General features: G+C 40.7%; 1 protein-coding gene across 3 annotated transcripts in view; it reads right to left on the bottom strand.

Annotated features, from left to right (window-relative positions):
* Positions 1-16,154, bottom strand: part of LOC131426456 (putative lysozyme-like protein) — a 182,552-nt gene that overhangs the window by 113,645 nt on the left and 52,753 nt on the right. For all 3 annotated transcript variants that reach the window (XM_058589197.1, XM_058589199.1, XM_058589198.1), the window contains one exon: positions 9,548-11,265. In XM_058589197.1, coding sequence (XP_058445180.1) covers positions 9,548-10,635 — 1,088 coding nt within the window. In that variant the 5' untranslated portion in view covers positions 10,636-11,265. The remainder of the gene's footprint in view (positions 1-9,547; positions 11,266-16,154) is intronic.

The following is a 16,154-nucleotide window of genomic DNA, read 5'->3' as shown; positions in this document are numbered from 1 at the left end:
GATAAAATTATTTTACAACATAATAACGCTTGCCCACATGTAGCAGAACCGATAAAACATACGTACAAACGCTCAAATGGAAAGTCCTACACCACCCGCCGTATCTTCCAGACTTTGCTCCTTCCGATTACTATTTGTTTCGGTCGTTACTGCTTGCTCTGGCAGACCAGCACTTCTCCAATTATGATGAAGTCAAAAACTGGATCGATTCAGAAAGATGGGAAATGATAGCGACTAGTGATCTACAATACATTGAATATAGAATTTGTAGCCATTTTTTGTCAATATTTTCGAAAAAAAAACATGAGTTTGTTATACCCCCAGTATCAATAAGATTAGAGTTCGAAATTGAAACCGATTGTATTTATGTTGATTCGAAACTGATTTAAAACTTCTGAGAAGAGAATGGGTTTAACAGAAACTGTCCAAGTGTTCAGTGTGGAAAAAACGATCGAAAGCTAGAGTAGAGTTTTTATGAATAAACACCTGCCAGCGGAGCATAGAAGCATTCGGACATACCTACGCTCAAACTGATTGAACTTGATTTTTTTTCTTACCTTCGAAAGATGTTTATTTTCCAATTTCGAACGTGTTTACAAACACCACCGACGTAGAAAAAAGGGGGAGCTATTTCATTTCATTTCACCAATTCTTTTTGCGTCAGTCCCCAGTCAGGGTTGCCAAATCGTCGGAAGAAAATATTTTCTCACACCAAATTATTGTTGGATTTTTTCGAACAATGCTTAATCGAAAAAGGTTAATTTAAACTAGCAACCCTGCAGTCGATGTATGCTTACTGCGTGGTCTCGTCACTGCCAGCATCATCATCATCATCATCATCATTTACATCAAAACGGACAGGATCTATTTTCTAGGTTATTTCTTCATCTGCATACCGTGCATAAATAAACCAACCGAGTATGCGCCGTTAGCTCACTAATCAAACATTTTCTCGGCTGGGTTGGGTTTTTTTTTCTCTGCTGTTCGATGGGTGGTGGGTACGGTAATTGTTATTGTCGATATGCGCGCATTGCAGAAAATAAACATCTGCTCGGTCGGTCGGTCGGGCTTCGTCGCCGGGAGGATCTGCCAATTTGAAATAGGTCAGACCAAGTCGGTTCGATTTTCTTCACTGGAGAAGTCACGGCTTGCTCGGTTCCTCGTTCGATCTAAGTAGCCTGCGCCATCGTGTTTTGGTTAGGTAGTTACGGAGATCTTAGATCTAGATGAAAAGATTACAGTTGCAAACAAATAAAAACTGAAATCTTTATATCTGGCCAGGCTTACACACCCATCCATGATGACACCCACGCGTCTGTAATTCGATGGCTTTTAGCGGTTTATTTTTCCTCCCTTCCTAGTTTTGAAAAAAAACCAGCGTGACTGACTTTCATAGACGAAAGGTTAAAACAATGCAAATTTGTCTCCCCGCCATAGTCCGGAGTTTCTCCACCAGCCAGCCAGTCAGCCTGAAGCAATTCCATTGTCGACTGTCATTGTTTTTAGCTTGTTCCTAATAGCAAATGAACCGACGACCACGACGACGACGACGGTGACGTTGATTTGAACGGACTGATTGACTGACAGAAGAGAGCCCGAAGGAAATGATGCTCATCACAATCATCATCGTCACCGCCACCGGAGTCAATGGCGGAGAATTTTCTTACTCGTTCGGCGTTACAACAGCAGTCGTAGCTGGGCATCTTAAACAAGGGGGGGTAAGTCGAAACTCGCTATGAAATATTCGAAAGTCATCGCCTACTTCAATAGCTCTACCAGGAGATTCATGACAGTTCTTCCATCAATCCCAAATTCGGTAACCCTGGCTACAACGGTGGTCAAAGCACCTCCCGTTCGTTCAGAGGAGTTCACCGGTGCCGGGATGTGCAGTGCGCAATTTTTGCATCAATCATACATAAATAAATACAGAAAAGGTGCAACGAGCTGTGCGCTATCCAAGCCGATGTGGGTTTGACCTGCTGCAATCAACCGCCCATGGAGGCAAAGGCAAGGAGCGTCGATCCGGGAACCGCGAAAGCGTATTACGAAAGAAGAAACGCCATGATCGTTGGCAAAATGAGAGCAACTCACTTACTTTTATGACTAAATGGTTGATGCTAATTAATGTTAGAGGAATAAAATGAAGCTGAACGGTGGCTTGTTCGGTTGATGTCATACACGGATCGTAAATTTCAGCCGTCGCCTGGGATCGATTCTGTACATCAAACAGTCTGATCCTAGCGTTGCAATCCGAATGGCATCTCCAATGGGACCGGACCGGACCGGGGTTTTCGCTTAATTAGCAATTACACTTTCGATACGATTATATCACCAACTGTGTTCCGACCTTGTTTTTGATGGGGCGCTTAATTTGCATATCATAAATAATACGCTTTCGTTAAGTGGAACAAGTGTTTTGAATTAGCCTCCTTCTGAGGAAGGGGGCATTGCGCATTCGTTGACTAACAACAAGCTGCTCTCCCATATATATATTTTTTTCATTTCGGTATTGGAAACCTTGACCTTTAAAGTGCGATAATTTTAGATAAGTTTTAAACTGTTGACAGTCGTATGGAACAGCTCATTATCTTCGAAAAACATTATAGATTAGTATTCAAGACCCGACCACCAAGCACAATCATATTGAAAATGAAACAATTTGATGGTTAAAATCAAGGTGCAATGAAATAACATTATTTCTCTACATATAAAGGGTGATTTTTTTGGCTGGCAACACTGTTTTTGACAGATCACGCGTAAATCGTGTCTTGTGTCATTGTCATACTTGTTCAGCTTGGTCTATAATTTAATCATGGGTGGGCGCTGGCAAAGTTGGATTGACGATTTTTGGTCCGGAATGGAAGAATTAGATATGCATGACATATGGTTTCGACAAAACGGTGCCACATCACACTCGGCACGCGAAACAATAACGAAATTGAGAACCGCCTTCGTTTACCTTAACGCCTTTGGACTATTTCTTGTGGGGCATTACATTACATACATGAACCAGCATTTATTCGTTAAAATACCGGCCGAAATGTTGGCGAAAGTGTGCCAAAATTGGACCTTGCGCATCGGCAATCTGGGCGGAGCCGCGGCCAACATTTGCATGAAATAATCTTCAGAAAATAAATTATATTGATTGTTCTATCGATGCCAAAAAAGATTTCATCAATTTTCTCAATTAAAATTATTAAAATTGCTGGAAAAACCGACTTTTGAACGGAGCCTCCGAGACCCACAGTGTTATATAGCATTCGACTCAGTTCGACGAGATTGGAAAATATCTGTGTGAGTGTGTGTGTGTGTATGTGTGCACTTTTCGAAGATATTCATGCGGGCTCAATTTTCTTGAAAACTACTGTCGGGCTATTAATCAAGTTCGAAGATCAAATGGCTGTGACTTTCGGTTCCGGAGATATGATGGTATAAGTGACGTAACCGACAAAACACGTTGTTTTTTACCGCTCTAATATATGTAAGGGTGCCAATATTTTGGGATCACCTCTAATTTCCTAAAGCGCTATTGTTCAGAAGTTTAAGCATTTCGAAAAAAGTTCTCATGCAAAATTTGAGCTAAATCGGACATGGAAAAGGGGTGCTGCCCAGCGGTAAAGGTTTGAAAATTTTCGATCTTGAAAAAGCACCATAGCGGGGAGGTACATGAAATTCCCAAAATCGAAAACTTTTCTAATGCCAAAAGTCTCAAAACTGCATGAAACGTCGAGATTTAGTGTCATCTCAAAAAAAAAATTTTTTTAAATCAACTTTCTGGGATTGGGAAAATCAACTTTCTGGGATTTTGATATTTTTTCCAAGTCCCAAAAAGTCGATTGTTTCAAAAAATCTCACTAAATCTTACTATTATGCGAGCCAACTATTTTTCTTTGGAGTATCTTTTTGAGATCAGCAAAGGACAAGTAGTCGCTATATGGTGGATGAGGAACAGAGTCGAGAATATGGTGGATGAGGAAACAGATCGGAGCCCAATTCGCTCAATTTGGCCATTGTTTTTATTGACTTCTTGCACGGTGCGTTGTCTCAGTTGAAGATAATTGTATCTTTCTCGTATGAGACTGTTTATTCGTTTTCGTTTTTTAAACGCATCAATAATTCAATAAAATTATCACTTTTGATGGTACGTTCCTTTCTAAAATAGTCGATGTTAATTATACTCGACCACCTAAAAATTGACGCTACGATTGTTCCAGCTACCTGTTGCGTTTTTGGATGGCTTTCTCCGTCTGAATGCGGATATGATTCCGGAGGAAAATGTTGGATCCATGTTTCGTCCATTGTTTCATACCAACGCAAGACATCCTTTTTATTGCGTCTAAATAGTGCCGAACAGCTCTCTGGATCGTTGATGCATTGTTACCTTTGTTCTATTGTGAGCGAGCATGGCACCCGAACATGGATTTTCGCGTAAGATCGTAAAACCATATCCAGTTGATGTGCTAACCATCTCAGCACATCTAATCTCTGAATTGTTTATGGATTTGTTTCGTGCGATACACATTTGGATCGAAAATCAGCTGTTTCTTTATTCGAGGAAATTCTTGATGACCTCGATCATGAGTTGGCGGTTCAATGCACAGGGGGCTGGTCTTATGAGCCAGTTGTCGTATGTTCTAGTCCCGATCTGGAAGGATTCTTAGTGTCAGTAGGATCGTAGTACCAGTCATGCAATGGTTCTGTACGCTATGAGTCGGGTGCGAAGTCTGTTGAAAATGAATGTCAAATAGTTCTTCAAAAGGAATGTAATACCAAGGCATTGGTTTCCGATCATGGAGAACTGGATGAACGAGTCCAGCACCTTCTATCAGTAATTTTGAAACTAGTTAGTAGTTTTATGTTATATTCGTTGTTTAAATGCGCCATTTTGTTAAAAAACAACGTACCGAAAATACTCTAGATTTCGAATTGACGTGTCTCATGCAAAGTTATACCGAAACAAAATTTTATTAAAAAATTGACCTTTCTCATTTCTACTTATACATTAATTCTTCGAAATGATGGGTCGTACCCCTCTTACGAAAAATTACCCACCTGGGCTTAACATGTTTCACCGGCACTGGTCATAAGGACATTCTTTTGTCGATTTTTGCCTTTTTTGTCTTAAGTCAAATAGTGGGGGGGTTGGATATAGTAAGTGTCTCTTAAAAAAGGAGATTGAATATAAAGTTGATATAATTTTCCAAAAAAACGATACTTTTTGCTGAATACAAATATTATTTGCACTTTAGATGATCATAAAGGGCCTTTTTAGGGGGAGGGGGTGGATGAAATAAGGGTTTCAACGAACGAGGAGAAGGGGGATGCCAAGGTCCAATTGTTTATATGATCAAACATAATTCCGAAACAATTGAATAGATTACCATCTAACTTCGCACAAGTAATTTTTGCTGTTCATAAGTTGCTATAAGAATATTTTAAGGGAGGAGAGGGTGAAGTAAAAGTTTGCTAAAAAGGGGAAATTTGAGGCAAAATGTTTCGAATTTTACGAAAATCGACATACACAGACGCTTTTATTTATTTATTTATTAGGCACAGGGCAAAGCAGAATGGAGCTGAAATCTCATAGTCTCTCTCTCTCCATCAGGCATAAAACCTCCTCATTTTTTATACTTATCAACAGAATACAATAATCCAACAGATACATTGTCATATACGTATTACTCAGTGGCGTCTTGTCCTCATGTGCACCTCGTGCACTGCACAACCAGTCAAATTGAAGGAATTAATTAAATCCCCATCCGCATTCAATTATTTTTTCAGAGTTTGGGTACCGAATATAAAATATTGAGCGATTTTGTCCACAGTACAACAAAAATAAATTCACCGTAAATGCTTGCTGGACAATGACAGCCAAAAGATCTTTTCATATCGCATTGCCATAGCCAATACGTTGCGTTCTAACCTAGAGCACTTTGCCTTGTGCACCGAAATTGAGTGTATTTACACCCATCTCACATACATAAAACAAAGAAAATAAAATTTCAAGTACCTTTTGTCGCTATGTTAGTGTATTTTCCGTGCACATGAGTTACTGCAAAGATTCAAGAAGAGAACTCAGCTCAGAGATTTGTTGTTCTCTGTCACGTTTTGCTCTGTGAGAACTTGTATTCACACTTCGGTGGCTTATGCTTATGGCAGTTGAAAACAAATTGCTGTCTCAGTTGCAACGTCGAAGAGCTTTTATTGATGAAGTTATTGATAGACTTACTCGACATGCAGACCGCCTAATTCTTCTATTGTATCGATGATACGAAATACGTTTAATAAAAAATTTCCATTCAAAAGTATATCGTTATTTCATTGTATTGCAAAACACAAGCGAATATCCATTCCTCTATCTTTAGTTTTCACTTACAACGAACTGTTAACATACATCCGATATCATACCTAATGATAAAAAAAGAACCAGAATTTTATTAAAAAAAACTCAAAATTTCAATTTTTAATAAATTTCTTTATTATCGCCTTCAAAGTACTCTCCTCCTGCGGCAATACATGCATGCCAACGCTTGATCCAATTTTCCATACAAGTTTTATAGGCCGCCGAAGGTATGGCATTTAGTTCACGCAGCGAATTCTCTTTTATGGTCTCTATGGTCTCAAAACGCGTTCCCCGCAATGGCAATTTTAGTCTGGGGTAGATGAAAAAGTCACACGGGGCCATATCTGGAGGGTACGGTGCTTGGTTGATGATATTGGTTGAGTTTTTGGCCAAAAACTGCGACACAACCATCTCTTTGGCCACATCAACACAACGCTGTTTTTGAATGAAATTCAGCTTTGTTGGCACCAGCCGAGAAGCGACGCGTTTAAAACCCAAAACATCAGTTAAAATGTGTTCGGCTGATCCATAAGAGATGCCCAACAACACAGAAATCTCTCTAATCGGTACAGAACGATTTTGCAACACGATTTGCTTCGCCGATTCAACGTTTTCTTCAGTAAGAGATGTTGTTGGGCGGCCAGGGATCTCATCATGATCCAAGCTTATACGACCACCTTTGAAGCGTTTATATCACTCGTATGCCTGTTTTTCCTAGACACGATTCACCAAAGGCCTTTTCTAATTTTCAACGTTTCGGAACACTTAAATCCATTTGCAACACAAAATTTGATGCACACACGTTGTTCTAAATTTTCACCCATTATAAAAATCGCCACACGAAAATTTTTCAACTTCTTTGTATAGACGCCAAACAAAAACTAATCGTACGATATGCTTCAAAATTTGACAGAATGTGTATAAAAGTGTTGCCAACGTCGAGAGAATAAAAGTTTACCGATTGGACAAGCGCGGGAATTTTAAAATGAATATTCCTGTTCTTTTTTTATCATAAGGTACTGCATAAGCAGTGCACAACCTATGAATTTTGTCACGAGACGCCTCTGGTATTACTTATGATTAAAACTAACCCTATTGCATACCATAATACCTAAGAACTAGAGAAGGAAAAATTTAAAATGAAGAATGAAGAAGCACATAACCGTTTTTATTATTTTTAAGTTTCGTCTTTGACTCATCAGTGCAGAGCAGTTCAAATTAAGCTGCTTAGTGCTAAACTCGGCAGTTCAATTTGAACCGCTGAGCAGACGTAAAGTACAATGAATAATATAAGACATATGCGAAGGCGGACCTCAACCAAATTCCAATGAAACCTGGAATGGAATGGCTTGACGATCTTCTTGTTGGATTTGGCATCATGCCACTACACGAAGGACGTGCCAGAGTGGGTAAATGTCGATTTCATGCCTGAAGATCTGAGCCCTCCAAACACTCCGAAACTGCACCCAACAGAAAACCAAGGTAGTGAATAATGTAGAAGATATAAACCTTATGGCGGAGGTTCGCGTATTCGAATTTGAAGGCGAAATAAGTTCAATGATTGATGCCATATTTAACTTTTTTTTTTGACTCCAGGAAAATTTGATGATAATCGGATTAAAATTCAAATTCCCTGTTTGAATGTTTCGTGTCTTGTTATATCGCCTAAATCAACTTCATTTAAAGAAGCGAATGGCATTGAAGGAATAATTGTAGGTAGATTGCCATTAGAACTGTCACTAGAAGAAGATGATTTGGTCGATCTACCTATTAATAAATTGTTTTCGTTAGAAGATGAACTGCAAGGCGGTCCTGTGTTTTGATTATTTACATTAGAAGAATTAAGAGGTAGTTGTCTATCTGTTACCAAAGCATAACTGACATTAGAAGAAGATGATGACGAGGTCGATCTACCCGTCAATAAATTGTTTTCGTTAGAAGAGGAATTGGCAGGCGTACCTGTTTTTTGTTTTGAATTCGAAGAAATAAGTGCCTTAGAAGAATTAGGCGTGGCATTTGTAACGGTTTTTTTGATTTTCAAGTATGTTCTGTAAATTTAAGGTCGTTGATTTGACTTGTTGTCTCAGCGAACGAGCGTTTAAAATTCTTTCCCTGACAGGACATTTCAAATAATTGGATTTATGATTTCCATTGCAATTTGAACATGAAAATTTATCAGTGGTCTTTCGAATGCGATTTACCACAATTCAAACACCGTATGACAACTTTTGGTTCCATGGCCGAAGCCTTGACAACGACGACATTGCGTTAAGTTTGCAATACGATTATGCCGTTTATAATGTTCCCAATAAATTTTAATGTGGGAAATGAAACGTACTTTTTCTAAAGTTTTCAAATTGTTTACATCACTTCGATTGAAGTGTATTAGGTAAAGTTCATGGGAAATTCCAGAGCGTGGTTTAGAAGTACCATTCGCTCTTTTTTTTCATAAGTATTACTTGGGATGGGGCAAAAAAAGCAATTCTTTTAGTTAATTTTTAATTTCATCAATACTTTGATCATTTGATAAGCCTTTCAATATGGTACTCCCCTTTCTACGGAATAGCCTTTCGGTCACTTGTGGCACACGACCACAGTAGACTGTAGTCATTTAGGGGTTTTTCTTACCATATAGGTAAGCAGCTTGTGCGAAGCTCACATGAGAATTTCACTTATTTTTACGTTTCGTCTTCGACTCATCGGTGTATTAACAGATTATGTTGAACTGCTAGGGCCACTTCACGGTTCAAATTTTGCAAGCATACACACTCCTTCCAACAAAACTTCGCACGAAACCTTTGGCACCTTCTACTTCTAAGGATTTAAAATCATTGTATTACTATCAGGAGGAGTTCAATACGGCTTTGTAACAATTGCATAGTCGTATTTCCTCTGCTTTATCGACTACAGCCGTCAAGTGTCAAGTCTGCATTGGTACGTCTTCCATCAACTTCTATCTAATCATCGATATACAATGCAAACAACCACTGTTCCAGAGTGATTCTCTGCGTCGACGTCTGTTTGCTAGTTTAATTTACAATCGAATAAGACTCAAAACGAGCACAATCTCCCCACAACAATCAATTATTCAATCAAGTCTGCAACCATGCAACCGCTGCATTGATCGAAAACACCTTGGCAGCGGTCCAAGGACAGACAGTGCGGTAGTTGGAAAGAGGAACTATACCAATACCAAGGACTCACCTCTTGAGCGTCACATTCTTGCTGCCGCCAAGCTTGTTCATCTTGACCTTCTTTCCGCCGGAACCGTCAGCGGATCCGGGACCCCCACCGCCGGTCTGTTCCGAGTCGGCATCGCTGGTATCCACGATGATGCCACTGCTCGGTGTTTCCACCGACGATTGCTGCTGCGGCTGCTGATTACCGTTGATTCCGTTCAGATTCCGGGTTACACTAGCACTGGTGCTCATTTTGCCACTACCGTTGTTGATCGTTTGGGTGGAATTTTTGCGATTTTTGGACGCGACCAAATCGAATCCTTCCCGTATCGGCTTACCACTACCGTCTTCTTCGTCGTCGTCGTCGTCGTTGTTGTCGTCGTCGTCATCATCTTCACAATTGTTCACCGCACTGTAGCCATTGTGGCTGTGACTGGTCGCGATTGCCACCTTCAGGGGTCCACCGTTTTCAGCCCCGTACGAACCATTCACACCGTTACCAACTAACCCAGCACCGACGATGACACCACCACTGCCACTTCCACCATTCTTTAGCGAGGAATTTTTCAACACACTCGCGAGCTTCCCATTGACGTTCCCGTTGACCAGGATGAGATTGTTGAAATTTTTATCACTTTTCACACTTTCCGAAACAGCGCTTCCACCACCGCCGCCGCCACCACCACCACCGTCACCGTCACCAAGCAGCCTGGTGTGTTCATCACTCAAATCTTCCGACCGATTATTACTCGGACGACCCACGGCACTGTCACCGATGCGTTTTCCGAACTTTTTCTTGCCAGCACTGTCCTCAATCAAACCCGAACCGGATGATGAAACCAGCTGATAGCGGTGATTGGTTTTGATGGCCGATTTGATCACTTTCCCATTGGTGCCACCGGAACTAGGTCGATTGTTTCCACCACTGGCAGCAGTTCCGAGTGTTAAATCCTTGGACGCTTTGGAACCTTCCGGATACAGTACGGCCCCGGGGGAACCACCACTCGGTTTGGTATTATTCAGATTCAAGCTCAAATTCCGCGCCGCAGCAGCAGCACTGGCCGCCGTCACTGAGGGCGATTTTTCCTCAACTGGTAGCATATAGGAGAGCATTTTGGCTGCTCGGCGGTTTTTTTTTTGCGAGGGGTGTCGGAACCCCCGTTCTCCCCTAGCCGACCGATGCACGGATGCACTCACTTGCTCTAGTAGTAGCAGCAGCAGAAGCTCTTTAATAGTTCAGTCAGTTCAATACCGACCTGACTGCCCTCCGACGAAGACGATGATGATGACGTTGATGATGGGGTGCACTATGCGCAATTGCACAAAACTGCACTCTCACGCCGTTGCTCGGTGTATTCTCACTTCACTGACGGTTACCGATCGACTCCTCTCCGGTTCAGTTCAGAGACACTTCGAAACCAGAATCATCGGGACCACCCCCGCCATTAGTTTGCATACCACCACTAACTGACTGACTGACTGACTGGCTGGCTGTTTGCTTGGCTTGACTGAAGTAATTGCACTGAAATTGCGACGTTCGAAAATCCTTCTCTCTCTCTCACACACCGTCTAATCACTCTTTGCTCAAACCAAAACCGAGACAGTCTCAGCGTTTATCAAAACTCAATCGCGTCGGACAGGAAAAACAAAACTGATTTCCTAGGATTTCGCCCTTTCGGAGTTGATTCGGTCGACCTTGGACACGCTTTTCTTTGTTGACCGAAAATCCTGCTGGCTGGTTTCCTGTAAAAAAAGCAGAGCAAGAAAAAAAGGCAAGATGTGGTTAGAATTCATTGCGAACTGCAGTATGATGAAAAACGTAAGTGAGAGTAAACGAGAGAATGGGACGGATGAGCGGCGAAGAAAATATTATCGATTTTTTCCCGAGCCTGTGCGAATAACAAAGTTTTCCTGCTGCTTGGATACCAGGACGCTTGAATACTATGGCAGCAATAGAAACAAACACACGCACACACATCACCATGTGCCGATTCGCCAAATCCAATCTCCCTCAGTGGGCGGTGATGGTTTTTGTATTTGTGTACGGATTCTAGAAATGTGCTAGAAAATTACTCAGAAAAGCAAATCTGTGCGTGTTGTTTTTTTTTCTTCTTTTCTTCTATGGTAGACTTGTTTGTAAACATACGAGTGTTCTCTGGGCACAGAGGCGAGCTGTTAATTTTCGCAACCAACAAATTGATTCGTTTCGGCTTCGAGTTCCAAAGCGTCGCAGATGTTGCAGTCGTGATATCAACGCCAAGCATGAGTTGCATTTAACTTTAGTAGTGGGAATTATAGAATGCTGCGATTATACATATTCTTGTCACAGAATTGTTAGCTTTAATTTCACTTTTGACGTGAAAACGTCTTACTTTACTATGGGGCGCCTATTCAAAATTCACCCTCTGAAAGAATGGGTAGAATTTAATCGTGAATATCTCGATTTGTACTAAACGTAGAAACAAAAGTCTTTCTTCATGTCATCGGAAATATAATCAGCAATTTATGATTAAATTTTCAACAGTGTGAGCTAACTATAAATAGCTCAAAAATTGAGTTTTGTCAAGTTTTTGAAAAACATGCGGAAAACTTATCACACTTGATTGTCTTTCTCGTACCCGCGACGACGGTTTTGAACGCTCATAAGCACATAACACATGGATCAATAAGTCCCGAGACTAACAATGGAAACAACATTTTTTTTGCAATTTTTTTTTATTCATCAACATAATCACCTTTTAGGGTGATACAATGGTTCCAACGTTTTTCCGATTGTTCAATACCATATTTATAAAAAAATTATCTTTCGTTTCAAAATAAGCTTCAGTTTCAGCGATGACCTCCTCATTTGAACCAAATCTTTTTCCCTGGAGCATTTTTTTAAGATCAGCAAAGAGCCAGTAGTCACTGGGGGCTAAATCTGGCGAGTATGGGGGGTGGGGAAGCAGATCAAAGCCCAATTCGTTCAATTTCGCCATTGTTTTCATCGGCTTGTGGCAGGGTGCATTGCAGCAATCGCGGCACCCACTTGGAAAAAACCTTTTTCATGCTCAATGTTTCATGAAGGATAGTAAATACACTTCCATATGATATCTGTGTCATCTCAGCAATCTCAAGGAGCTTCACTTTACGATCTTTCATTATAATTGTTGTCACTTCACTCACATTTTCCGGTGTAACGGCTTCCACAGGTCTACCCGAGCGTTCCGCGTCATTTGTGTCGGTACGACCACGTTTAAACTCGGCGAACCACCGACAAATCGTTGCTTTTGATGGACAAGAGTCCGGATAACATTTTTAAATCCATTGTTTCGCTTGCACGGTGTTTTTACCCATTAAAAAACAATGTTTTATCAAAACACGAAACTCTGTTTTTTCCATTTTTTTAAACAAACTACAAAACGACTTTACTTAATTTTGACCCGTTTCAAGCAAAGGTTAGTATTCTAGAAAGACGTGGTTACTGGTTTACTACGAGCGCCATCTCTGCTTTAGTCTCGGGACTTATTGATCCATGTGTTACTACTGTCGTTTTCGCTTGATACCAAACCTAACCCAGTTTCCACCCTAACTGCTTTCGAATCGTTTGTTTGAAGCCAGTTTCGAATCTAGTTTCAACGTTGTTGAACCGAAAATCGAGTCAGTTTCAAAACTGAATTTTATATTAGGTTCGTTCAAACCCCCGTTGCTAAGTGCGAATCCAACACAGTTTTGTGAAAAGTGTTTGTTTGATGAAACTACCCTGGGTCAGTTTCAGTTTGCTCAAGCGAAAACGACGTACCTTAATCAATCGACTCCTCTCCGGTTCTCGGAATCACCACCGTGTGGCGCTGTATTGAGTACATCTGCGATTGTGTGTGTGTGTGTTCTCGATTTTGTACAATTTTCAAAATGGAATTGAATTTGCAACAATGTGTTTGCATTAAATTCCATTCCATTCAGCAACCACCGAATTCACCTGATTTGGCTCCCTGCGATTTTTTCTACTGAAAAAATCCGAGATGAGATTATGGAAAAAACGCAGAAATCTTTGATGGCCATACCGAAAACTGAAAATAAAAAATGTTTCAAAGATTGTTGGCATGAGTGTGTTTCAGTCGATGAGGAGTACTTTGAAGGGGATCAGGGTCATTTCGCCGAAAGCCGTTTCGCCGAAAGTCATTTAGCCGAAAGGGCAATTTCGCCGAATGGGCCACTTCGCCGAATGCCATTTCGCTGAAAGCCATTTTGCCGAAAGGGTCATTTGGCCGAATCCTGAAATCGGTTAGCTATCCACAAATTTTTCTTTCAAATTATGAAAAAAAAAATATTTTATTCAAACTAAAAATTGATCCCTTATTGTACGAGGTTAAACTTGAGTATAATGAAAACCGGATGAAATCTGAGTTTTTTCTTCACGAATTTTCGAACTTTTGATCGAACGCTCTTCATCAAGTTCCGGACAAGTGTTGCATCGCATTTTTTGGACGCTTGAGCTGCCTTACCAGTCTTCTTGAAGACCCTCTTCACGATTGCCCAGTAACGTTCGATGGGTCGAAGCTGAGGGCAATTTGGTGGATTGATATTTTTCTCAACGAAATTTATCCCCTTTTCCGCAAGCCAATTGAGAGTAGTTTTGGCATAGTGAGCCGATGCTAAATCCGACCAAAACAGTGTATGTGTACTGTGCTTGTTATATAAAGGCAGCCATCTCTTCTAGAGACACTCTGATCGATAGATTTCTACATTTATAGTTCCGGTAGTGTAAAAAATTGTTGACTTCAAACCACAGGAACATATTGCTTGCCATACCAGTATCTTTCGACCGAATTTCTCCACATGAATTGACCTGTCCGCATCGTTCACATCCTCCCCAACGACGACAGTGAAGTATTGTGGAACTGGAAGTGTTTTTGAGTCCTCCTTTACATAAGTCTCATCGTCCATCAAAACGCATGCATCCGGACACTGCAAAAGACGCAAATACAATTTCCGGGACCTTGTTGCTGCTCGCTTCTTCTGTTCTTCTGTTTCGAGATTTTCTGCTTCTTATAGGTCTTCAGATGATTTCGCCTCTTGATACGCTGGATCATTCCGACACTCGTTCCTACTTTTTTGGCCAAATCACGTATTGACATTGATTTGTTCTTCATGATTAGAGATACCACTTTCTGGTCAAGTTTCGGGTTTTCTGTCTCTTTCGGGTAGCTCATCCAGAGAATAGTGTTCCCCAAACTTATTAATGATGGTTTTAACACGGGCATGATGAATTCCAAACCGCTTCGCCAATTTTCGTATAGTAATACCCTTTTCACTTAGCCATGTGTCCAGAGCATTAATTTTCACTTCCTTTTCAATACGCGACATTCAAAAAAACTCAGAATTTCAACCGCACAAACAAGTAAACAAACGAAAGCTGACAGCTGACAGCCAAACGTCTGAGCATGAAAAACCATCACAAATACATGCGTACAACACAAATGTATGTGGATAGCTTATTTTCGATCCACTCCTTAATCTTAAATCCTTAATCCTTAATTTTCTGAATAAATTCCGGGAACTTTTTGAGCTTTGCACGGAACTAGGATGTCGTGACCTGCCACCAATAGTAACGACAACAGACCTTCTGCGTGATATAAAGTCTCGAAGGCTCAGATCGCGTTCTGATTTACATTTCTGGAAGAACATTTTAAAACTCAATTGAGAATCTGGATTTCGGTCCACCTGAAATCGGAACTAATTTTCAAGTTTATAATCTAGCTCCAGCATTCAGTTTCAGAATTTAGTTCTAGATTAAAGGTTCAGACTGTTGCGGAATCTGAAACTGAAACCTAATTCTAGTTTCTGCAACTGGTTTCTTGACTAGATTTGGGGAGCTTGCTTCATATTCGAAATTTGAAACCGGAATTCTGTTTTAGGATTTCACCATCAGAATTCTGGAACAAAAGTCAGAATATGAATTTTAGATCTCGATTCTTGAACTAAATGTTAGACCAGAACTCCGAACCTGAATTTTGGAACTGACTTCTGTATTCAGTTTCGGAATTCATTTCTAAAAGTTCAGAAGCTGCATGCTGGAACTAATTTCACAACTTGGGCTCAGCAACTGAATTCAATTTTTTTAATTCAGTTTTAGAACTGTTCAGTTTTATAATTATAGAAGAAAATTCATAAACTGAGTTCTTAATCTGGATTTCAAACATGAGTTTTGCAACTGAATTATGAGCTTGTTCCTTATTTCGAAAATTCTGGTCCAGAATTGTAGTTCTGGTGTAGATAAATAAATGATGGTAAAAAGGGAAGCGGGTCATTTCGCCGAAAGTCGTTTCGCCGAAAGGGTCATTTAGCCGACAGTCGTTTCGCCGAAAGGGTAATTTCGCCGACAGTCGTTTCGCCGAAAGGGTAATTTCGCCGAATAGATCGTTTCGCCGAAAGTCGTTTCGCCGAAAGGGTCATTTAGCCGACAGTCGTTTCGCCGAAAGGGTAATTTCGCCGACAGTCGTTTCGCCGAGAGTCGTTTCGCCGAATAGATCGTTTCGCCGAAAGTCGTTTCGCCGAAAGGGTAATTTCGCCGAGAGTAGTTTCGCCGAATAGATCGTTTCGCCGAAAGTCGTTTTGCCGAAAGGGTCATTTCGCCGAGAGTCGTTTCGCCG

The sequence above is a fragment of the Malaya genurostris genome, chromosome 1 (assembly GCF_030247185.1).
Source record: "Malaya genurostris strain Urasoe2022 chromosome 1, Malgen_1.1, whole genome shotgun sequence".
Taxonomy (NCBI): domain Eukaryota; kingdom Metazoa; phylum Arthropoda; class Insecta; order Diptera; family Culicidae; genus Malaya; species Malaya genurostris.
Note: the sequence above shows the minus strand (reverse complement) of the source record. Positions and strands in the feature narration are given on the sequence as shown.